This window comes from Nycticebus coucang, chromosome 8 (genome assembly GCF_027406575.1).
Source record: "Nycticebus coucang isolate mNycCou1 chromosome 8, mNycCou1.pri, whole genome shotgun sequence".
NCBI classification, from domain to species: Eukaryota; Metazoa; Chordata; class Mammalia; order Primates; family Lorisidae; genus Nycticebus; species Nycticebus coucang.
In genome coordinates this window covers 116,756,190-116,781,596 of record NC_069787.1, presented here as the reverse complement: position 1 = coordinate 116,781,596, position 25,407 = coordinate 116,756,190, and the positions used below count along the sequence as shown (strand labels likewise).

Below are 25,407 nucleotides of genomic sequence, written 5' to 3'. Positions count from 1 at the left end.
CTCAAAATTTGTGTGTTGAAATTCTAATCCCCAACGTAATAGTATATGGAGATGGGGCCTTTGGGAGGTGATCAGGTCATGAGAGTGGAGCCCTCATGATGGGATCAGAGCCCTTAGAAAAGAGACCCCAGCAAGCTGCCTTACTTTGCCCGCCACCTGGGGATACAAGAGAAGTGTATAACCCAGAAACGCCGTCAATAGAAGCTGAAAGAAAGAAATGGCAACCAGGTGACCACTGTCAGCATGGCCTGGTAAAGAAAAGACTAACAGTGCAAGCCTCCTGGCGTGACAGCTGTGGCATCACCCGGCATCACTCTTGCCAAAAATGTCCAACCTAGGTCTGACCAAGAAGTAATGATCAGGCCCCTCCAGACCATGGCTTGGACTTGTCAAACCTGTCCTTGTTGAGGGGCCAGAAGGAAAAGGCGGGAGACAAGGAAATGCAACAAGAAATTTCCCCCTGGATTCCAGGATTTCCACAAAGCCCTGAAGGACATGCCTGGGACATGGGAAGCTTTGGCTAACTTGCCTGTCCTTGTTCTCTCCGGGGAGATCCTCGATCTTGGCAGAAGGAGGATACAGGGTTACAGTAGCTGCTATTTACTTTCAGACAGGTCAGTGCAAAAGAAGGTGGATGGAGAGAGGCAAGTGGGGAGGTATGGCACGACTTCAACAGCCGCCAGTCTGGGAAATGCCTGCAGGCGTATGCCGTGCTATTCTCACAACTTTTCTGAAAGCCTAAAATGTTCTAAGAAAAACAAAAAAAAATCCCTTTCTGCGTAAAACTAGCTAGTGCAGATTCTACTGTAAGAATTAAACCTTTCATATACACAAGTTACAAAAAATAAACAAAAAAGAATTAAAAAGCACTACATGTTCAGAAAAGCACTACATGTACAGGCTTATAAAATCACTAAAAATAATTAGTTCTGAAAAGGGAAGTGTGACTAATGTCTATAGGTAAGGAAGGAATAAGAAAAGGTGTTTCTTTTTTTTAAAGTATATTTCTTTTCTAATTAAGTATCATTACAATGAGAAATAGTTAACAATGCAAGGAATTTTTTTTAATAATTCAAAATCTTTTTAAAAATTAAAAGCTGAGCCTGGGTGCCTGTACTCAGTGGTTAGAGCACTGGGGGATGTTGTGCTGGCATGTTCGAACCCAGCCCGGGCCTCCTTAATGAAAAAATTAAAATTAAAATTAAAAGCTCCCAGAGGTGCCTAACATCCAAATTGACAATAACAGGTCTGTGGTACTTCAATAAGAAATTTTAAGCAAGTCAGAACAAACTAAAAATATTCTGTAGAATTATCTACACAGTTTCATTTATTCTAACTTACACAGCATAAAAACTTCATAATATCTTGGAATGAGGAAGGATTTTTTAACCATAATCCCAGAGACAGACAAAAAAAGATAATTTTAAACTACATAGACAAAAAACTTCTTTTTTTTTTTTTTTTGAGACAGAGTCTCACTTTATCGCCCTCAGTAGAGTGCAGTGACGTCACAACTCACAGCAACCTCCAACTCCTGGGCTTAGGCGATTCTCTTGCCTCAGCCTCCCAAGAAGCTAGGACTACAGGTGCCCGCCACAACACTCGGCTATATTTTGTTACAGTTTGGCTGGGGCTGGGTTTGAACCTGCCACCCTCAGTATATGGGGCCGGCACCCTACCCACTGAGCCACAGGCACCGCCCAACAAAAAACTTCTTAAACCTTAAACAAAATTAAAAGATAAGGAAAAACTTGAGGAAATGATCTGAAGCATACATGGCAAACAATAAATCAATACTTCCAATATATAAACAATTCATACAAATCAATACAGAAAAGAGAAATATCTTAATTTTAAAATGATCAAAGAGTGGAAACAGTCAATTCCCTATACACACCCATACACAACAAAAAACATTAAGATGTTTAACTTTATCCCCTTTTTTAATCAAATTAGCCAAAATTTGATCATATCTAGTATTAAAGAGGGTGTTAGAAAAAGGACAGGCTCAGACATTATTGATGGAATTCTAAATTGTCCCAAAGATTCTGGAAGATGACCCAGAAATACAGAATAAAATTTTGAATGTGCATCCCAGGAATAAAGGAATTCTACATTTGTAATATGTCCTATGGAAAAAATGGATGAACACAAGTATGAAAATATTCATTGTAGCAATGTTTGCAAAAGTAAAAGCTGGACAACCTAAATGTCTACTATGAAAAATTAAATCAATGTTCAAAAACCATACTATTTCATGATGTTGTAAAACCATACAGCCATTACAAATAATAATGTAGATCCTTTCCTATCATCATGAAAAGATGATCTAGATATACAAGTGAAAAAGTTGAATAACCAAATAACATGTTTCTATTAGTATTAAATGTAGATTAGCTATATATGTCAGCATTTACATAAATAAATATATATACATATGTATATATGTACATACATCTACAATCACACATATACATGGCACATATCCCGAAAAACAGGTCTGACATATTATGTACCAAAATGTTAACAGGGGCTAGTTCAGAATAAGGCAATAACAGGTAACTTTTCACTTTCTTTTTCAGATTTTTTGAATAGTTTGCGTACCTTTTACAAATGACTACATATGGGTTTTATAATAATAAATAGTAAGAAATGTTTTTATTCTTAAAGTAACAACGAACAATAAAAATCACCTTATTACCTAGGCCTTTACCATATATTATTATTTTTCTTACCTTTAAACCTTCAGCTGGAAGTCTATAACCAAATCTTGCTGGAAGGTCATCAAATGTCTGAGATGCATTTTCAAAATTATACTAAATATAAAATTAAAAATAATTAAGTTAAAACCAATTTATACATAACATCAAAAACAAAAGTTTATTAAATTATGTAGATTATTATTTCTACCATTCTGATTTACTGTAACAGTCATTTTATTGCACTAAAATCAACTTCGTAAATGTCCATCCAGTAAAATAGCAAGGAATAACACAATTTACAACATACACTACTGCTTAAATTGGATTCGATTTCATACATTATTATCAAACGGTAATTTTATAACATTAAACAGCCTACTGCTGAGTTTTTCCTGCAGACAATTTCCTAGCAAGGAATATTCTAGACAGATCATCTTCCAGCAAGAGAATTCCATTTTATTATCTCTATATTATAACAGTTTGATTTAATGTTCAATCCGCTATATAGAAAGCAAGAGAAATAAGGAAGATGGATAAAATTAGCATAGAAAAGTAAAAAAGTAACTTTTGAAACACCAGTGAAAATTCAGTCATGCTAGAAATTAAAATAGTCCATAAGCTATAGGCTATAAATAGAAAAATAGAACACATTTGTTTTGAATATAAATCAAAAGGATGGTTTGAAGATAGACAAAAGGAACAAAGTAAGAGTGTTATAGAGCTAAAAAAAAAAAAAAGATAGAAGAATTGAGCAAACCTTAAATATTCACAAAGCATGGATTAGGTCACATGTCCAGATTGATAGCTGTCATCCCTAAATCAAATACCCATTGGTGAGCCCCATTCTATCTCTTGTGTCATCTGACAGAGGCATGCAAATAAATAGCTCCACGGTTTAACAGCAAGTCTGAGCTGTTACCAAGTATGAATGCCCTGGATTTCTCCAATCAATCAAGCAAATGTTGGATCCAGACACCTTCTAACTGTCAAGTCCCTCTGGCTTACATTCAACTCAGGTCCTGATAATCACACTGTCAACAGGGCAAGCTAATGCAGCCAGAGAGAGAGATTGGACAAATTATAACAGGTAACACAGGATTCAGGTAGTGTGGTTCATACATTTCACCCAAACCCGGTCCTAAGTGCCTTTGCACATCCATCTTTTATCTTTGCTTCTCACTGTATGTTTCTAATTAATTCAATAAACTGTGTGATTCAAGCGCCTGAATTTGGGCACAGAACCTATCCTTCCCATTACCTCTGGGATAATCAGTCTAGCAGTGTACTTGGAGACCACGAAGTATACGTGGTAATTGCTTTTGGGTGACTGCCCACTGTCGTAACAGCAACAATAGTTTGTATTTGCAGAGTGCTTTATAGTTTACAAAACACTTTAGAGTGCTTTTAAACCCATTATCACAATTTATCATTTAATCTCTTAATTAAAACGTCTTTCTTTAAGTCAACTATACTCAGCTTAGTGTTGAACTTGAGAAAATCATTTATCCTCCCTCCAAACCAAGGACATCAATATAAAGACATTGATCTAGATTAATGAATATAAACCAAAGAAAAATATAAATGTATATAAGTATACTTTAAAAATGCAATTTTAAAATCAGGAGATGGAATATCTACTACTATACTAAGATACTCTTTATCACTTACAGTTTTTACTTTTGTTGCTAAAATTACAGAAATAAAATATATAACTTGAACTTGTAACATTGGGACTTGGAATAAGTTTTGCTCTGAAATCATTCTTTCTCTAACAATAAAATAAGGATTGTCTCACGCTGCCTCTTTTTTTTTTTTTTTTGTAGAGACAGAGTTTCACTTTATGGCCCTTGGTAGAGTGCCATGGCATCATACAGCTCACAGCAACCTCCAACTCCTGGGCTTAAGCGATTCTCTTGCCTCAGCCTCCGGAGTAGCTGGGACTACAGGCGCCTGCCACAACGCCCGGCTATTTTTTGGTTGCAGTTCAGCTGGGGCCGGGTTTGAACCCGCCACCCTCGGTATATGGGGCCGGCGCCTTACCGACTCTTAAAATCACATTGGTTAAAACAAAAAACATTTCTACTGTAAATGAGACTAAAAAAACAAAACAGAGGTGCTTTACTTTTTTGGTATGGGGGAAAGAGGAGCAATATTCCTAACATTAAAGCATATTCACTGTCAAAAAAATCTGAAGAAAATAGTTGCTCTTGTCTAGAATCCCATCCTCAGTAGTTACCATGTAACAGTTTGAGTACACCTATTTTTTTGTTTCCATTTTCTTTTTTTATTATTATTTTTAAATCATAGCTGTGTAAGTACACCTATTCTGAAGGAGTATTTCCCTTTATCAATCATCCATCTTGCCAGAAGGCTTAACAGAAAGTTTAATTTAATTTAGAAAGTAATAGTTAACAATTATTGAGCACATCATGTTTCACTTTGTAGGTACTGATGTATTTAATCCTCACAAAAACCCAACAAAAATAGGCTACTATTGCTACCAATGTCTTTCTACAAGGTGTCCCAAAAATTGCCCCTAAGTCATCAGACATAGCAAAAATGAATTACAAAAGTTTATAAAATAGTCACAAAATATTCTCTATTTGTTGTCTACCTTTATAAAATTTTATAATGAATACTTTGTAAATAAGGGTACATTTACCTACAATTTCCCATTTTCCCTATGTGAGGTGACTTTTGGGACACCTATATAACGGCAGTCCTCACCCCTGGGCTGCCAACCAGCAGAGGTACACAAACTGTTACCAACCTGGTCACATATTATCATCACCTGAGCTCCACCTCCCGTCCCATCCGCCTCACACCACTTCCCTATCCATGAAAAAATTATCTTCCATAAAACAGGTCCCTGGTGCCAAAAATCAGTCCAGTCTGTGGCCTTTTAGGAACTGGGTGCACAGCAGGGGGTAAGCAACAGATAAGCAAGTGAAGTTTCAGCCACTCCCCATCCCTGTATCACCTCCTGAGTTCTGCCTTCTGCCCCCACCCTCACCCCACTCCCATCCATGAAAAAAACTGTCTTCCTTGAAACATGGTGCCTGGTATGAAAAAGGTTGGAGATTATTATTCTATAGACTGATCACAAAAGGTTGAAAATCATTTGCTCTAGTACAATTAGAGGAAACAGGATTCTAACCCAGGCAGTCTAGCTCCAGAGCCCTGGCTCTTAACCTACTACCTATGAAGTCTTTCATACATTCTCACTTTTATAATTAGTTAACTACAATTTAAGAAGTGTTAAATAATTTACCCAAAGTCATGTAACTACCTAGAGGTGGAGCTGAAATTCAGCCCAGATTGTAACTCCATGGCTGAAGCTCATGGCTATCATGCTATGAGCTTGGATAAACAATCCAATCCATTCACCCTACCAGGTATTGGGCACTTCTCTGCTTACTTCAATCTCTGACCCTCACAACTATCCAAGAAACCAATTCTCTCTGGCAACTCTAGACAACAAAACCAAAAGGTAGACTGAGGATTAGATTGCCTGACTCTATGAAACTAAGATCTAAGATGGATACTGCTTTCAATAAGATCATAGCACAACTCAAAGCTAATCAGTCAATTGTGGTCTGTGGGCCTAAGAATATTTAGCTTGATGGAGTTATCTCTAAAGTGCAGTTCTAAAATGCCATGTTTCTTTCATAAACCTACATAAGCAATGTTACATTCATTTGGGGGTCAAAGGAAAGAGAAACAGTGAGATAAAATATGAAAATAATAATCTAAAAGTACCAAGGAAAAAATGCTATTAAAAGAAAATATGACAGAACTAAATCTCTCCAGGAAGGTACTGAGCACAAACGTTTATTGAATTCCTGCTGTGTAACTGACACGAGGCACCAGGAACATAAAGTTTAGTGAGACACAGTCCTGCCTTCCAGGCACTCGGGGTAAGAGGGCTTACTGACTAGTCAGGGACATGCTTCAGTAGCATCTCCAGAGCCTCTCAGAACTCACCAACTAGTTGGACAAACACCGTTGTCAAGGAATTAAAAGTCAAGTGGGAATTCAGCTGCCAACAGCAACAACAAAACCCCACAAAAACCAAAATGAAAGGCATCTTGGCATACAAATAATACAACTAAAGTTGACTTTTCTTTACAAAAGAGGCATCCTAATTCTTCTCCAAATGTAAGCAGAATCAACCTGATGTCCAAATAATTTAAATCTGTATTACTACAAGCTCAGATTTCAGGGATGCCTTTATACAACTGAAAGGAAAAGCTAATGTTTTCTACTTCCTGATTCACTTCCTTTGAATGATTGTGTCACATCCAGTTCCTCTGCCTTGATTTTTAGTTCCTCTTTTTACAAGTTATATGCTTCCATAAGCTACTCCCCTCCAGCTCTCTCTGCATTCAGTCAGCCTTCTGTCCTCCGGTGCCAGCACAGAGAGCAGATTTAAGCAGCACCCAGGCTCATGGTTCGCCCACTAGATGACATCAACATATATTCCACACATCAATGCCTAATGCACAGGGAATACTGTTGGCAGAAAGGATTGACTGTTCTTCTACAGCTAACATTTTGTTTTGTCTCTAATTAAAAAACAAAGCTTGGGTAGTTTCATATCTTCTTGAAGGGATGAGTGAAGGATGATTAGAATGATAGTTATATAGCCGGGCGTTGTGGCGGGCGCCTGTAGTCCCAGCTGCTCGGGAGGCTGAGGCAAGAGAATCGTGTAAACCCAAGAGTTAGAGGTTGCTGTGAGCCGTGTGACGCCACGGCACTCTACCCAAGGGCGGCAGTGAGACTCTGTCTCTACAAAAAAAAAAAAAAAAGAATGATAGTTATAAATGTTATGGGGCAAGATAAGGACCACTGACTTAAATCAGAAGTTCAAAATTTTATTAACCACGGGGCGGTCTCAGCAAAGTCTAAAGCAGACTAAGTGAGAGAGCCTAGAGGGGTCTGAAGTTGGGGTTTTTCTAGTCTGAAAATTGGCAAAGGGACAAACAGGTGGGCTAAAAGTTGGCAAAAGAAGCAAAAAGCAAGCATGGGGTCTTTTACAGAGGCAAACCTTGCAATTTAATGGATTAGCAGATCGGTAACATAAAGGTCACATCAAGCAGATCTGGCAACACATCAAGCAGATCTGGCAATTAGAGAATAAGTAAAACAATTTGTCACAGCACTTAGCTTGTTAACTCTCATCATGACCGTACTTGGCCCATTAGTTCTTATCTTGTTCTGTTCCGGCCTGATCCAGACCAATCTAAGAGTAATGGTACTTGGCATCATTTCATTTACCTCTTTTTCCCCTTCCTCTTACCCAGGGAGGTGGTGTGAGGCCATCATGAGGCCGCCGGCATCCAAATTATGGGGGTGATGAGGCTGCTAGCACCCATCTCAATAATGAAGATTAAAAATGATACACAAAACATTTACTACGTGTCTGTTACTAAGCAGTTTGGCTTATTTAATCATCACTGCAACACTCCAGAGTTTGCAAATAAACTGAGGGGTTTATAAGCAGCTAAGTAATTTGATCAAGGTCATAAAGCTATTTAAGTTCCCAAAGCAGTCTGCTGAAAATCATTTAACCCATCAGACAGCTGCACCTAGAATAAAAATCCCCCTCAGGTATAAAAGAAAGAAAGAAGACAAAAAGAATGACAGCCATTAACAGCAACAGCTGGGGAGAAAGAGAAAAATAAAATGGAAGAAATCAAAGGAGCCCCCAAATTGGTCCCCAAAGTCTTGGGAATATTCTCGCAATGACTCTCTCCCTTGGCATCATTTCATTTACCTCTTTTTCCTTTAAGAAAAGAGAGGTAAAGGGAGACAAGGAGAAAGTCATTGCAAGAATATTGCCAAGACTTTGGGGACCAATGTAAAGGGGAGATTTGAATAGCAATGGATTTAATCCTTAAAGATTCTCCTTCGACTCCACATGAAAAAGACCCAGACTATTCCAGGAAACAAGTCTAATCAACAAGTTCCCTAAAAAGGGTGACAGAGGGTGTGAAATCTTACTGGACTACTAAAGTTGCTCTGCTTTCAAAGGCTACAGTGTGGAAACCAGCCTGGCTTGCCCAATTTCTATAATGATCCTGGAATCTTCCAGAAGTGCCACAATATGCAGAAGCACAGGTAAGAACCATATCAAACTTTGGTAAGCACTAATTCTAGCCCTTCTATTTCTCACCTGTTATCACTGAGCAAACCAGTTGCATCATAAAGTAAAAATAGCAGGTCTTCAGCACAGACCTGAAGTACGTGTGCACACATACAGCTACGTCCTCTTTCTCTACTTTGAAAAAAAATGAGAAATAGAAAATAGGAAACTGATGTTCCTTGACTTACAATGGGAGTTACATCTGCATAAATCCCTCAAAAATTAAAAATATCATAAGTCAGAAATGTTTTGTGAGTCAAATTCTACTCACAATATTTTCATCTTACAATGAGTTTATCGGGACATAACTCCATGTTAGGTCAAGGAGTATTCATCAGAATGCATATGGCTTTGGCATCATCATAAAGTTAAAAAATCATTAATTAGTTGAACCATCTAAAGTCAAGGACTGTCCATACACTTTGAGTGTAGAAGACCGTAGGACGGTAACCTAGCGAGGATATCTAAGGTTTTAAGGAACAATTTTCTACTTTCAAAACATTTCTAACCATCATCAAAGACAAGATCACTGGGCGGCGCCTGTGGCTCAGTAGGTAGGGCACCGGCCCCATATACCGAGGGTTGCGGGTTCAAATCCAGCCCTGGCCAAACTACAACAAAAAAATAGCTGGGCGTTGTGGTGGGTGCCTATACTCCCAGCTACTCAGGAGGCTGAGGCAAGAGAATCACCTAAGCCCAGGAGTTGGAGATTGCTGCGAGCAGTGTGACACCACGGCACTCTATTGAGGGTGATAAAAGTGAGACTCTGTCTCTACAAAAAAAAAAAAAAAAAAAGACAGGATCACTGTGCTTTCTTGTGATACATTAATGCTAATCTTAGGTTGACATTTTCTATGGACATCTTGTAGAATTTGTTTAAATATTATTATCAAAAGAGATACCACTGAGATCTTAAAGTCATCAGAGATACATTGGTACCAAGAAAAGCAGTAAAATGCTACATAAACACACGAGCTTACAGTTATGTGTGCACAAGCACCCATGGATGCACACATATCCTCAAAATCAACATCATGAATCAGGTACTTATGCATGAGATCTTACGTTAAATATTAAGCAATAAAAAATGAATCAGATGCCCCACTTTCAAGTAACTATGTATTTGTACTTGGGTATGTGTGTAGGTAAAAACATAAGATTCCATCATTCAGGGCTAAAAGTTTTTCTTTAAAAGATGACTTACGACATAGATAAATTTTACTATACTTACTGCTAAAATGTCTGCTTCTACAGGCAGTAGGTTTAAGAATGCAAAAAGCTGAACAGTCAAGATGGTGTAGACTTGTGTGGCCGACAGCATGAGCATGCCCAGGGAGAGCAGCATGGTGCAGTAAAACCACCTGGAAGACGAGGACATGAGTAACAGTGAGAGCGAGGGCTTTATTTAGTCGTCTGATATATCAATTCTTAATATCCAAAAATACCCCTTGTAACTACAAACATGTTCACATTAAAATTAGAGTTTATTTCAACAACAATAAGTTTATTTCTTATTTCAACATCATAAGAATTTACACAGATTTGGATATGTAGGTAAAAATCCAAGTTTATTCAAATACCTACATAATTCATGGAGACTCTAAGCTCTGTGTTTTAATCACAAAACAAACATCTTCCCATAGTGCTGTTTATAGCATAGTCTACAAACCCAGTTTTCAAAGAAATTAGATTTCAACTGTATTACTAGTTAACACACATGCACAAATGCCTCTGCTTTAAAGTTTTCTACAATTTAAAAAAAATTAGCCTTCGATTCAATATAAAGGCATGTGTAAATTTACTTTTTATTTACTCTTGCATGTTGCATCCACATTAGATGATGGAGGGTAAAGAATAGCTGCTTATCATAAAGTAATACTTTTTATCCTTTACCTACTAACAATTTACACTTTTTTGCCTTTCTATACCCTAAAGGCAGCAGCCTAACTACCCCAGATCCATCCTGTCTTCTACATGATACCTATTGTACAAAGAAAAACAAATATCATGAAAGACTAAATGTTAACCAAGTAAATATCAAAATCCTCATTCATAAACTTCAATCAATCATATAATATACTTTTAAACAAGTAAAAACAAAGTTTACAAAAACAAGGCCCTTTTAAATGAATTACTTCATTAAATACCACCAACTCATGTAATACCAATTTTGATGACAATTATTGTTGGTAAGTGCTCTGGATTTGAAAGCCACCATACAGACTCAAACTCTTAATCTTTGACTGAAACACCTGTGAAACACCTGAAAATACCTGTGAATAATTTTTAAACTACTATCTGACAAAGCCATTAATAGAAGAGATGAAATAAAAATGAAAACATATTAAAGTATAGATTTGTTCCACACACAAAGAAAGTAAATTACTGGTTGACTAGGGCTGGGCAGGTAGGTGGAGGGTTGCGGGAGGGGAAAGTGAGAATAAGGAATGACAGCTAATGGATGAGGGGTTTTTACAGGGGGAGGGATGATGAAAACGTTCTAATATTAGATTGTGGTGATGATTGCACAACTATATAAATATATTAAAAATCACTGTGCTGTATAAGTGGCTGAATTTTACAGTGTGTGAATTATATCTAAATAAGCTATTTTTAAAACATATAGATTTCTTGCATCAGTTTCTTAAGTAAAATTTTATAACATAACACTGTGCAGAGTTGTTCCTTGGTATCTGTGGGGACTTGCCCCCAAAAATCTGAGGATGCTCGAGTCCCTTATATAAAATGGCATACTGTTTGCGTATAACCTATAGTTATCTCTGCATTACTTATCATAACTGATACAATGTAATATAAATAGTTGTTAAACTGTATTCTTTAGAGAATAATGATAAGGGAAAAAGCCTGTACATGTTCAGTACAGGTGCTTTCTTATCCCAATTATTTTTGTGCTGGGGCTGGTTGAATCCATGGATTCATGGGCACAAAGGGCCCACTGTATATTCAAATATATATTTAGCAAATTGAAGACACACTGTACCTACTGCCAATTCCAATGTCATGAAGGTTTGTCCCTGACTTTTCTTCTAAGAGTCTCATATATATTTTAGCTCTTACATTTAGGTCTCTGATCCATTTTGAGTTCATTTTTGCATAAGGTAGGGTCCAACCATATTCTTTTGCTTGTGCACACTCAGTTTTCCCAATACCATTTGTTGAAAACACTGTGTATAACTCCTTTCCCCACTGAATGGTACTGGCACTCTTGGGCCACATGACCGTATACATGACACTTTATTTCTGGGCTCTATTCTTCATTCCATTTTCTGTTTCTCTTTATGTTAGTACCACACCATTTTAATTACTGTAGCTTTGTAGCAAGTTTTGAAATGAGGAAAAGGATACTTCTGGTTTTGTTCATTTTCAATAATGCTTTGGTTATTCAGGGATCCCTTGAGAGTCTATATGAAGTTTAACAGGGATTTTTCTATTTCTGTAAAAAAAAAAAAAAAATTCATAGGGATTTTGATAGGGATTGCATGGAATCTGTAGACTAGGGAATTCTGGGAAGATGGCCGACTAGTAGCAACTCTCAGCAGAGGCTCTTGAGCAGAGGAAGAAAAACTAGACGGAATCAGACTCTATGAAGCCAAAGATGGGGAGCTGAGCCAAGAAAGAAGTTCAGCAAGCTGTAACTCCAAGGAAGAGCATTCAAGAAAATAAATTACAGGTACAAAGCCTATCGACTAGAGGATGGGAGACCCTTCCCCCAAGCAGGAGGCCTGCCACAGGTTATCTGCAATTGAGCAGGGAACAAAAAACCTCTCATTTTACCTCGCTGGAGAGAGCCACTAAACTCCAGGTCTCTTTCTCCAGGAAGGTCTCACTTATGAACCTAGACCCCACCCTGCCAGGCATAAACCTGAACAGATATTTTCCCCCACAAGGCCAAACTCCCAGTCTGCCTCACATGGCGGTCTGAAGTTCTGCCCCCTGCAGAGCACAGAGTGTTTGGTCTTGTCCTGAAATATCTGGGCATAGTGTGGACTGCCAACCATTAGGGCAGAATCTGTGACTAAAAGGGAAGAAAAAGGGTGTGAGAAGAAAGGGACACTCAGCAGGAAGTGGAGCAGTCCCCTGGTTATGACTATGCCCAGCTAGTGGTGGTGTTGACCCCGGGTTTGGGCTGTGTCTGGCAGGACAGTGTGCAGAACTCCCAGCTCAGATGGCATGCACAGCAGGAGAGTAGTTGCCCTGTGTGGACTCAGTTCAGCAGACAGGGCTGGTCCCCAGCCCCTGCTGGGCCTGCAAGCAGAGGCTTCCTAGGCATGGACTGAGACCAGAGAGAAAGGGCATGGTCCCCTGATTCCAAAAGAAATCTTGAGCAGTGGCTTGCTGCGTATGAACCAAGACCTGAGGGCTAGGGCATGGTCTCTTCTCCAGCGAGGCTGGTGAGCAGAGGCTTACCGGGTGAGGACTGAGACCTGCGGGTAGGGTCAGGTGCCCTGACTCTAACAGAGCCTGCGAACAGAGTCTTACCAGGCAGTACACTGAGACTGGCAGGCAGGCTGTGGTCGCCTAACTCCAACTGTTCTGGTGAGCAGAGGCTAGCTGGGTGTGGACTAAGACCAGAGGGCAGGGCCAGTGCCCTCAGTCCAACAGAGCCTGCAAACAGAAGCTTGCCCGCCAGTGAACTGAGACTGGTGGGCAGAGTGTGGTCCCCTGACTCCAACTGGTCTGGCAAGCAGAGGCTACCTGTGTGTGGACTGAGACTAGTGGGCGGGGGCATGGTCCCCAGCTCCATCTGGGCCTGTGAGCAGAGAAACAGACAACAGTGTGGACTCAATCTGTCAGGTGGGAGTGTGGATCCCTGACTCTAATTGTGCTATTGGAAATACTTGAATCCCTCTCTGTTGAGCAGGGTTTGCCCTGCCTGAGACAATTTAATTGGAGCTCGTGTCTGGGGTTATCTACTCCAGGACATTCTGAGGTTGACCTTCAAGTTCTCTATCAGAAAAGAACTGAAGGGTGGGGGCTGGGCACCACAGCTGTTTGTATCTCTTCATAGTCAAGATTTAAACCTAATACTGTGGTTTATTAGGATATGGTAGAGGTTGGCTAACATCAAAACAGAGCTAGCTTGCACTATCTCACCAAGTAGGTCCTCAGAGTCTCTGGCCAAAACTCTGAAAGGGGCCTTTGTAAGGTTACAGGAGATAAGCCACAATTATAAAGCCTAGTGCCTTGGTAAGGGGCTATCTTTACTACCTGGGAACCCCAATTCAATCTCACCTTACCAGTTCTAATAACAAAATGGTGGAAAATAAACATGGTATGGACCCAACAGAAGAACTCTGGCAACATGAATAATCGGAGTAGATCAACCCCCAAGAAATGACAAAGGAGATACAACTGCACAATCAGCAGCAATGTCAAAAATCAAATTCAGAATATGGATGGCAAATAAAATAAATAGAATGGAAGAAAAAATAGAAATTGAATTCCAAGAGTAGTTCTAACATTATCTCAAGAAATTAATGAGTTCAAAGCCCAAGTCACCAAAGATATGGACATATGAGAAAAGAGATAGCAGAGCTCAAGGAAACAAAAAAGGTAGTTAAGGAGCTCCAAAATACAGTAGAATCCCTCTGTAATAGTTGACCAGGCAAAAGAAAAGGATCTCTGAAACTGAAGACAAAGCTTTTGAACATCCTCAAACACTCAAAGAGGCAGACAAATGGAGAGCAAAAACTGATCATTCCCTGAGAGAGTTGTGGGATCACAACTTGAATCTTGAATCTTTAATCCAAAAGATTAAACATTCGTCTTATGGAAATTCCCAAAGGAGAAGAGGATGGTCCTAAAGGTACAGAGGCTCTACTCCAAGAGATTTTGGAGAATTCCCCAAGCATTGCAAGAGATACAGAACTTCAGATAGCAGACAGTTTCAGAAGCGCAGCAAGACTCCATCCAAATAAAGCATCTCCTAGACACATTGTGATCAACTTTGCCAAAGTTAAGGTGAAGAAGAAAATTCTGCAAGCAGCCAGACATAATAAAAAAAAAGTATCAGAATGATAGCAGATCTCTCAGCTGACATGTTTCAAGCCAGAAGACAGTCATCAACTTTCAGTCTCCTAAAACAAAACACCTTCCAGCCCAGGATCGTGTTTCCAGCTAAACTGAGTTTCATTTGTGATAGAGAAATCAAATACTTTAATGACACAGGCATGTTGAAGAAATTTGCCATAACTAAATCAGCTCTCCAGGATATTCTCAGACCTATCCTCCATAATGACCACCACAATGCTCTACCTCCAAAGTAAACTCACCCAAAAATTTTTTAACAATACCCAGCTTCCACAGTGGTGAAAGGATTATAAATGTCCACTGGACCTCTGAAAATCATGACACCCAAAATACAACCAGGCTTATCAATTCTCTCAATTAATGTAAATGGTTCAAATTGTCCTCTAAACAGGCACAGGCTGGCTGACCAGATACATAAACTCAGACCAGATATCTGCTATATACAAGATACCTTACCATAAAGGATAAAAATAGATGCGGGTGAAGGGATGGAGTTGTATAACACAGGAAAATGGAAACCAGAAAAAAACAGGGGTTGCAATTTTAGTAGCAGATACAATTGGCTTTAAACCAACAGAGATAAATAAAGATATGGAATTCAGTGTAACCTGGCTTTTTGTACCCTCAATGAATCCCCAACAATAAAAAAAAAAAAAAAGAAAGAAAGATAAGGAAGGTCACTACGTATTTGTCAAGGAAAACACCCAACATGAAGAGACTTTGATAATTAACATTTATGCACCCTACCAGAATGCTCCTAAATTCATAAAGCAGACCCTAATGGATATGAACAACTTGATATCTTCCTACACTATAATAGTTGGAGATTTTAACACCCCTTTGACAGTTTTGGATAGATCCTCCAAGAAGAAACTAAACAAAGAAATATTAGACTTAAAACCTGACCCCAGAACAAATGGACTTTACAGACCTCTATAGAACATTTCACCCTAATAAAACTGAATATACATTCTTTTCATCAGCCCACAAGTCATTCTCCAAAATAGATCAAATTTAAAATCACAAAATTATTCCTTATATCTTCTCAGACCACCATGGAATAAAAGTTGAACTCAACAGCAATGGGAATCTTCATACTCAAACAAGGTCATGGAAGCTAAATAATCTTAGGCTGAATGATAGCTGGGTCAAAGACAAGATTAAGAAGGAAATCACCAAATTTTTGAACAAAATGAAGACACAAATTATCAAAACCTGTGGGATACTGCAAAGGCAGTCCTAAGAGGAAAATTTATAGCATAGGAAGCCTTCATCAAGAAAACAGAAAGAAAGGAAGCCAACAACTTAATGGACCATCTCAAGCAACTGGAAAAGGAAGAACATTCCAACCCCAAACCCAGCAGATGAAAAGAAATAACCAAAATTAGGGCAGAATTAAAAGAAATCGAAAACAAAAGAATCATTCAGAAGATCAACGAAACAAAAAGTTGATTTTTTGAAAAGATTAATAAAATTAATAAACCTTCAGCCAACCTAACCAGAAATAGAAAAGTAAAATCTCTAATATCGTCTATCAGAAATGATAAAGGAAAAATAACAACAGACACTTCAGAAATTAAAAAAAAAATCCTCAATGATTACTACAAAAATCTCTATTCCCCAAAATATGAAAAATCTGAAGGAAATGGACCAATACCTGAAAGGATGCCACCTTCCTAGACTCAACCAGAAAGAATTAGAAATGTTGAATAGACCTACATTAATCACTGAAATAGCATCAACAATACAAAATCTCCCCAAAAAGAGAAGTCCAGAACCAGATGGCTTCCCATCCGAATTCTATCAAACCTTTCAAGGGGAACTAGTACCTATGTTATACAACGTTTTCTGAAGCATAGAAAAAGAAGGAATACTTTCCAACACATTCTAGGAAGCAAATATCACCCTGATACCCAAACCAGGAAAGGATCCAACAAAGAAAGAAAATTATAGGCCAATATCATTAATGAATATTGATGCAAAAATATTCAATAAGATCTTAGCGAACAGAATTCAACACCACATCAAAAAAATTATACACCATGATCAAGTTGGTTTTATTCCAGGGTTGCAGGATTGGTTCAACATATGCAAATCTATAAACATAATACATCAATAAAATAAAAAACAAAGACCATATGATTCTCTCAATTGACATAGAAAAAGCCTCTGATAATATCCAGCACCCTTTCATGATCAGAATACTTAAGAAAACAGGCATAGAAGCGACATTTCTTAAACTGATAGAGGCCATCTACAGCAAACCCACAGCCAATATCATATTGAATGGTGTAAAAAATGTAAAACCTGTTCCTCAGATCAGGAACAAAGCAAGGGTGCCCACTGTCTCCACTGCTATACAACATAGTAAATGAACTCTTAGCCATCGCAATCAGGCAAGAGAAGGCCATCAAGGGTATCCAAATAGGGTCAGAGGAGATCAAACTCTCACCCTTCACTGATGATATGATCCTATACCTGGAAAATCCCAAGGACTCAACTTCAAAACTCTTAGAAGTGATCAAGGAATACAGCAGAGTCTTAGGATACAAAATCAATACTTACAAGTCAGTAGCTTTTATATATGCCAACAATAGTAAAGCTGAAAATATAGTCAAGGACTATTCTTTTTACAATAGTGCCAAAGAAGATGAAATATCTGTGAATTTACCTAACAAAGGATGATAATGATCTTTACAAAGAGAACTATGAAACTCTAAGAAAAGAAATAGCTGAAGATGTTAACAAATGGAAAAACATACCATGCTCATGGCTGGGAAGAATCAACATTGTTAAAATACCTGTACTACCCAAAGCAATCTACAGATTTAATGCAATCTCTATTAAAGCACCATTGTCATACTTTAAAGAACTTGAAAAAAAAAAAAAAGAACTTGAAAAAATAGTACTTCATTTTATATGGAATCAGAAAAAAATTCAAATAGCAAATACATTACTCAGAAATAAGAACAAATCAGGAGGTATCACATTACCAGACTTCAGGCTATACTATAAGTCTATAGTGATCAAAACAGCATGGTACCTGCACAAAAACAGAGCGGTAGATTTATGGAACAGAATAGAGAACCAAAAGATGAACCCAGCTACTTATCATCATTTGTTCTTCAACAAGCCTATCAAAAATATTCAGTGGGGGAAAGACTCCCTATTTAACAAATAGTGCTGGGTGAACTGGCTGGTGACCTGTCGAAGAGTGAAACTGGACCTGCACCTTTCACCATTCACAAAAATTAATTCTCACTGGATAAAAGATTTAAACTTAAGACATGAAACCATAAAAATACTAGAAGAGAGTGCAGGGAAAACACTTGAAGAAATTGGCCTGGGAGAATATTTTATAAGGAGGACTCCCTGGGGCAATTGAAGCAACACCAAAAATACATTTCTGGGATCTGATCAAACTAAAAAGCTTTTGCACAGCTAAGAGCACAGTAAGTAAAGCAAACAGACAACCTTCAGAATGGGAGAAGATTTTTGCAGGTTATGCTTCCGACAAAGGTCTGATAACTAGAATCTACAGAGAACTCAAACTAATCAAAAAGAAAAGAATAAATAACCCCATTTCTATGTGGGCAAGAGACCTGAACAGAAACTTCTCTGATGAAGAGGAGCACATGGCCTACAATCACATGAAAAAATGCTCATCGTCCTTAATCATCAGAGAAATGCAAATCAAAACCACTTTGAGATATTATCTAACTCCAGTAAGATTAGCCCACATCACAAAATCCCAAACTTCAGATGTTGGTATGGATGTGGAGAGAAGGGAACGCTTCTACACTGCTGGTGGGAATGCAAGCTAATACAACCTTTTTGGAAAGAAGTTTGGAGAACACTCAAAGAACTAAAAGTAGACCTACCGGTTGATCCTCCAATTCTTCTACTAGGTATATTATACCCAGATGATCAAAAATTATTTTATAACAAAGACCTTTGCACCAGAATGTTTAATGCAGCCCAATTCATAATAGCCAAGACATGGAAACAGCCCAAGTGCTCATCAACTCATGAATGGATTAACAAATTGTGATGTATGTACACCATGGAATACTATGCAGCCATAAAAAAGATGAAGACTTCACATCTTTTATGTTTACCTGGATGGAGCTGGAACATATTCTTCTTACTAGTCTCAAGAATGGAAAAAAAAGTATCCAATGTACTCAATACTACTATGAAATCAATATATAATTACCTACACACTCATATGAATGGCAAAACATAACTATAGTCCAGAAAGTATAAGTGAAGAAGAGAAAGAGGGGAAGGGAGGGGAGATGTGGGCGGAGGTAGGGTAAAAAAAAAAATTTAAGAAAATAGTAAAAATAAATTAATAAATACCATTTTCTCAAAATACGTTAAATTTTAAAAAGAAAAAGAATAGGTAGACTATCCATTTATTTATATCTTTTAGAATTTCTTTTAGCAACATTTTATAGTTTTCTATGCACAGTCTCTTGCCTCCTCAGTTGAATGTAAATGGAATTGTTTTCTTAATTCCATTTTTGGATTTTCATTGTCAGTGTATAGAAATGCAATTGATTTTTGTGTGTTGATTTTGTATTGTGCAACTTTGTTTAATTTATTTATTAGTTCTAAGAGATTATTTTTTTCTTTTATGGAAACTTTCAGCTTTTCTTAACACACATAAAAGATTATGTCATTTGCTAACAAAGATCATTTTATGTCTTCCTTTCCAATTTGGATGCCTTTTTTATGTCTTTTTCTGGACATAAGTACTTCTGGTAATACAATGAATAGAAGTGGCATAACAATCCTCGTCTTGTTCCTCATCTTAGAAGAAAAACTGTCAGTCTTTTACCACCAATTATGATGTTAGGTGCACATTTTTCACATGTGGCTTTTATGTTGAGAAAGCTTCCTTCTATTTTCAGTTTACTGGGTGTTTTTATCATGAAAGGGTATTGAATTTTATCAAATGCATTTTCTCCATCACTTGAAATGGTCATGTGTGTTTTTCCCTTCATTCTCTCATGGAGTATATTACATTGATTACTTTTTGTGTGTTGAACCATCCTTGCATTCTGGAAATAACTCCCACTTGGCCACTGTGTATAATCCTCTTAATGTGTTGTTGAGTCATTGAGCCCATTTTACTAGATTTTGTTGAGGATTTTTACATCAATGGTCATAAAGGATACTGGTCTAGTTTTCTTCTGCCTTTGTCAAACTTTGGTCTCGGTAATTTTGGTTAAAAATTGCTCAGAATGAGTTAAAAAGTGCTCAGAATGAGTTAAAAAGTGCTCTCTCTTTCTCAGTTTTTTGGGGAAGAGTGTGAGAACTGGTGACTCTTCTTTACATGTTCTGTAGAAATCTCCAATGAAGCTATCTGCTCCTGGGCTTTTCTTTTTTGGAATGTTTTTGATCACTGCTTCAATCTTCTTGCTAGTTATGTCATCTGTTCATCTTTTCTATTTTTTCATGATTCGGGCTTCATACATTGTTCATTTGTCATAATTTGTCCATCTCTTCTATGTCGTCCAATTTTATGGCATACAATTGTTCACAGTACTCTTTCATAACCCTTTTTATTTCTCTAAAATTGGTAGTTATTTATCTTCTTCCATTTTTGACTTTAGTTACTTTAGTCTTCTTTTTTTTTCTTTAATCAATCTAGCTAAAGGTTTGCCAAATTTTTTTTTTTTTTACTTTCTCAAAGAACCAACTCTTGGTTGTGTTGAATTTCTCTGGGCCCCATACTGAGAAACTGAATACCCAGACTGGCACATGTGATCATCTATATGGCTTTAGACCACAATGACAGTTACTCATCTAATGGTAGTCTGGTAATTGCAAAGTTTAAAATTTTCCCAAGCATTATACAGTAAATCCTAACTTCACATTTATATTTGTGACAATACTATACAACTCATCAACACAAAATTACATTTAAGGCTTGGCATCTGTAGCTCAGTGGTTAGAGCGTCAGCCACATACACAAAGGCAAGCAGGTTAGACAGCAACTGCAATAACAACAAAAAAAAAATAGCCAGGCGTTATGGTGGGTGCCTATAGTCCCAGCTACTTGGGAGGCTGAGGCAAGAGAATCGCTTAAGCCCAAGAGTTAGAGGCTGCTGTGAGCTGTGATGCCACAGTACTCTACTGAGGGTGACATAGTGAGACTCTGTCTGAAAAAAAACAAAAACAAAAGAAAACTTCATCTAAGAACAGTAATGGTGCTTTGTAAATTAGGATCTAAGACCAACATCACTTTCAGGAAATTCCTTTCCAAATCACTATTAATTCTGAAGATGACTCAATAGTCTGATGTCAACTGTGTCAGGTACAAATAATTTTCTTTCAACAACCATCCATCTCCATAGGAAATCCTTCAAGTAAGCTCACATTCCATTGGTTCTCAAGCTAAATTACTGAGCATTAGTAGCATCGCAAAGATTGGCAAAAACACTCCACTGATAAAATAATTGTGATCTTTTCCTAAATTGCAAGAAGAGTAAACAGAAATATCAATTTTTCTCTCAGTAAATGCATACTGTGATAAGGATCAAAAGAATGTATGTTATACCAAGCACCAAGAAAAAAAATAAAGGCACAGTTAACTAATTTATAATAGTCATATTTCATTTAAAAGTTTATTTTCCCTACAAATGTTATCCTGGTCATATACAGGGTGTCCATAAAATTCATGTACAATTTAAAATACTGTGCAATTTAAAATTGCACACAAACTTTATGGACACTCTGATATTAAATATATATGGTACTAAAAAATTTCCTCTAAAATAGTTTCCTCAGTGCCTGTAGTACCAGTTACTTGGGAGGCTGAGACAAGAAAATTGCTTAAGCGCAAAAGTTTGAGATTGCTGTGAGCTGTGACGCTACAGCACTCTACAGAGGGCAACACAGTGAGACTCTGTCTCAAAAAAAAAATAGTTTTCCCAGTTCATACAACACCTGAATATATCAATAACTTCATAATGTTCCTTAAAAAGGATCATGTTTTCCAGGAATTCTGATAACTAGAACTACTAACATCTAGTAGTACAGACAAAATGACTCAGAAGTTTTCATAGGTAAAACAAAACAAAAATAAGCAGACTACTTTTTAAGGAAACAAAAATGTCCAATTTTTTTGGTCAAGGACACAAATTTATACAATTTCTGTAATATGCAGCCACCTAAACTAAAAGCAAACCTCATCCTATGCTTTTTACTATTATCAACAAATCAAAAGTTTTTCAGCTATGCACCAGTTGTTTTATAATTTGATTTTTTTGAATAAATGAAAACAAAATGAACAAATGTTTAATTTTAAAAGATTAAAATATAGGTTTCTCTAAAACATAAGATTCTTTCTAACCTCAAGGCCTTCATACCAATTGTTGTCAATGTTAGTATATACTCACATTGCCTTTTTTGCCCATGAAAACAATAATTATTTCCTTCAAAATATTAACCATAGTAGAATAAAAGCTATTTCTACTATTTTGTTTTTTTTCTCTTTTTTGAGACAGTTTCACTATGTCACCCTCGGTGGAGTGCTGTGTCATCACAGCTCACAGCAACCTCTTAACTCTTGGACTTAAGTGATTCTCTTGCCTCAGCCTGCCAAGTAACTGGGACTAGAGACCCCTGCCACAACACCTGGCTATTTTTTTGACTGCAGTTGTTATTGTTGTTTAGCAGGCCCCGGTGTATGTGGCCAGCGCCCTACTCACTGAGCTACAGTCACTGAGCCATAAATGTACTTTTTGGTTTTTTTTTTTTTTTTTTTGAGACAGAGTCTCAAGCTATCACCCTGGGTAGAGTGCCATTGCGTCACAGCTCACAGCAACCTCAAACTCTTGGGCTTAAGCGATTCTCTTGCCTCAGCCTCCCAAGTAGCTAGGACTACAGGCACCTGCCACAAGGCCCGGTTATTTGTTGTTGTTGTTGTTGTTGTTGTTATTGTAGTTGTCATTGTTATTTGGCAGGCTCGGGCTGGGCTCGAACCCGCCAGCTCCAGTGTATATGGCTTGTGCCCTAGCCGCTGGGCTACAGGCACCAAGCCATTATAATGGAATTCTTGCAAGGGCACCCAACCACAGCCATATCTAGCTATGCTTATCAAAGAGTTATCTTGGGCCACATATTAAATATATAAACACTGATAAACAAAAATAAAAGGTCCATGCATAATTTTTGTGATATTGGTCACCACAGGTAAGCATTCACAGCCAGCCACGGACTGCAGTTGGACACCACTGCAAGTGACTGAAATGAACATCTGCATGACCAACATGGGCATATCTCATAAAATAAAGCTTAGGAAAAGATACACAAGTCACACAGAGTGCAAATACTATGATCCAATTCACATGAAGCTCTTTAAAATTCAAAACAAATGATACTACATAGAGATTCCCATTTACGATATTAAAAACATAAAGAAAAGAGAAATAGTAATCTTCACAGAAATCAAGTAACAACTGGAGTATGATGAGGGAAATGGTGCTTCCAGGATGTTAGCAATATGCTACATCTTTATCTGGGCTATAGTGAGACAGGAGTTTGCTTTATAACTGTTCTTTAAACTATACTCAAATATTTCATGCATTCTCCCATATCTATATTTGCTAACATTCTTAAGAAGACAAAAATAAGAACAAAGTACCCTAACATTAAAAACAAGGTTTTGTTGTTTTGTTTTTCTAACTACACTGAAATATTTTGAAAAGATGGCAAATAATATCACATACACAAAGTAAGTCAACAAATAAGGAAATATTAAAAACTAGGCTTCTATTAAATCCTAAAATTATAACTTCTCATTCAGTGAATATGAGACAGGATGTAATAATCTATATTATTCATGTTATTGACATGAGTTCCTGGCAATTCTTATCACCAAGAAATTTGGAAAATACACTTTAGTGCAGTATATCACATACCTATGATATGTGATATAATATGATATCATACAACCTGTGATAAAAGTAAATGTTCCCAGGTCCCTTCTATGGAAATTTTACAAAGAAAACCTATAATCTAACTCTTTAAAATTGTTCCCTAGTGAATCCTTATGATCAAGTCAAATTTGGTTTTCAACCCAAAGATTAGCAAGTGGCTTCTCAAGTTAATATTCATAAACTTCCTGCAAGTTAATGGCAGCAGGTAGTCAAACTAGAGAAGAAATAAAAGGGAAAAAAGAGAGCTAGGAGTGCTCACAAAAATACACTCCATAATTCTCTCAAATACCACCATTGTGTCACCGGTACCACCATTGTGTCACTGGAACGCAGGCTGTCAACCCTAGCAATAAGCTACAATGCGAACAAGAAAAGGACAATTGACAATGAAATTGCTTTCATCAACACCATAATCCTACGCACCATTTACAAAACAATGATAGAAAATTCCACTTTTCTTGGTTATAAAAAATATCATGTGCAGTGTACTTGAAAATACCAATAAATCTGAACCAGAATTTTTTATTTTGATGATGCTTCACACAAATGTCATTCACCATCACTATAGCCAACATTGATAGAAAACTTAATTTTATGACACACACTGTGTTACGCATTTAACATGAATGATTGTTCTTCTGTTTCTCAAAATCACCTTGTAAAATAAAATAACACAGGGGGAAAATAACTTGCACTATCATCCCTGCTTCCCTGTCTTAAGGGATTTCATTTTATGTGTAAAGAGCTAGAAGCTGACTGAACAAATGAATCAATTCCTTACCTGTCACCCTATCCCAATCCCTCCTTCTTTAATTTATGTACACTTTATGAATGATCATGCCAAATGACCCTTAAACTGTCTGAGTGTTATGTATGAAATTTCACCTACTATGTGAATGGTGGAGAAGAATGGGGCACCAGGTAAAGTTACACCATGCCTACTGATTATAACAACTATTTTCTTTAAAACATTATCTCATCACACTGTTCTTCACCTTCTTTTCTGACACCACTCCCCCTTGGCAAGTGTTTGCTATCTGCCTATGCATCTATGATGTCTCACCCCTCTTAATATCATCTACCTTTATTTAACATAATACTCATGACTTTCTTATCATAATTTGCATAATATGTTTATTGTTTAGTTTCTATCTTTGCCTCAAAACTATATACACCTCAAACACAGGAATCTTTAATTTTATAGATATATCACAAGTACCTAAACAGTGCTAGCATGTATCAGGGGCTTAGAATTTCTAAAATAATATAGACACAGCCTCTTTTTCTTTTTTTTTTTATTAAATCATAGCTGTGTACATTGATATGATCATGGGGCATCATTCACTAGCTTCACAGACCGTTTACCAAGTTTCACATATACCCTTGTAAGATGCACCACTGGTGTAATCCCACCACTCCCCTTCCCTCTACCCACCTCCCCCCTCCCTCCCTTCCCTTTCCCCCTTCCCCTATTCTTAGGTTGTAACTGGGTTATAGCTTTCATGTGAAAACCCTAAATTAGTTTCATAGTAGGGCTGAGTACATTGGGTATTTTTTC

The 25,407-nt window shown here is 37.3% G+C and overlaps 1 protein-coding gene across 1 annotated transcript in view; it reads right to left on the bottom strand.

Annotated features, from left to right (window-relative positions):
- RNF13 (ring finger protein 13) overlaps window positions 1-25,407 on the bottom strand; it is a 182,015-nt gene that overhangs the window by 133,265 nt on the left and 23,343 nt on the right. The window contains exons 2-3 of the mRNA XM_053599620.1: window positions 10,079-10,208; window positions 2,736-2,816 (exon numbers count right to left, since the gene is read on the bottom strand). Coding sequence (XP_053455595.1) covers window positions 2,736-2,816; window positions 10,079-10,192 — 195 coding nt within the window. The 5' untranslated portion in view covers window positions 10,193-10,208. The remainder of the gene's footprint in view (window positions 1-2,735; window positions 2,817-10,078; window positions 10,209-25,407) is intronic.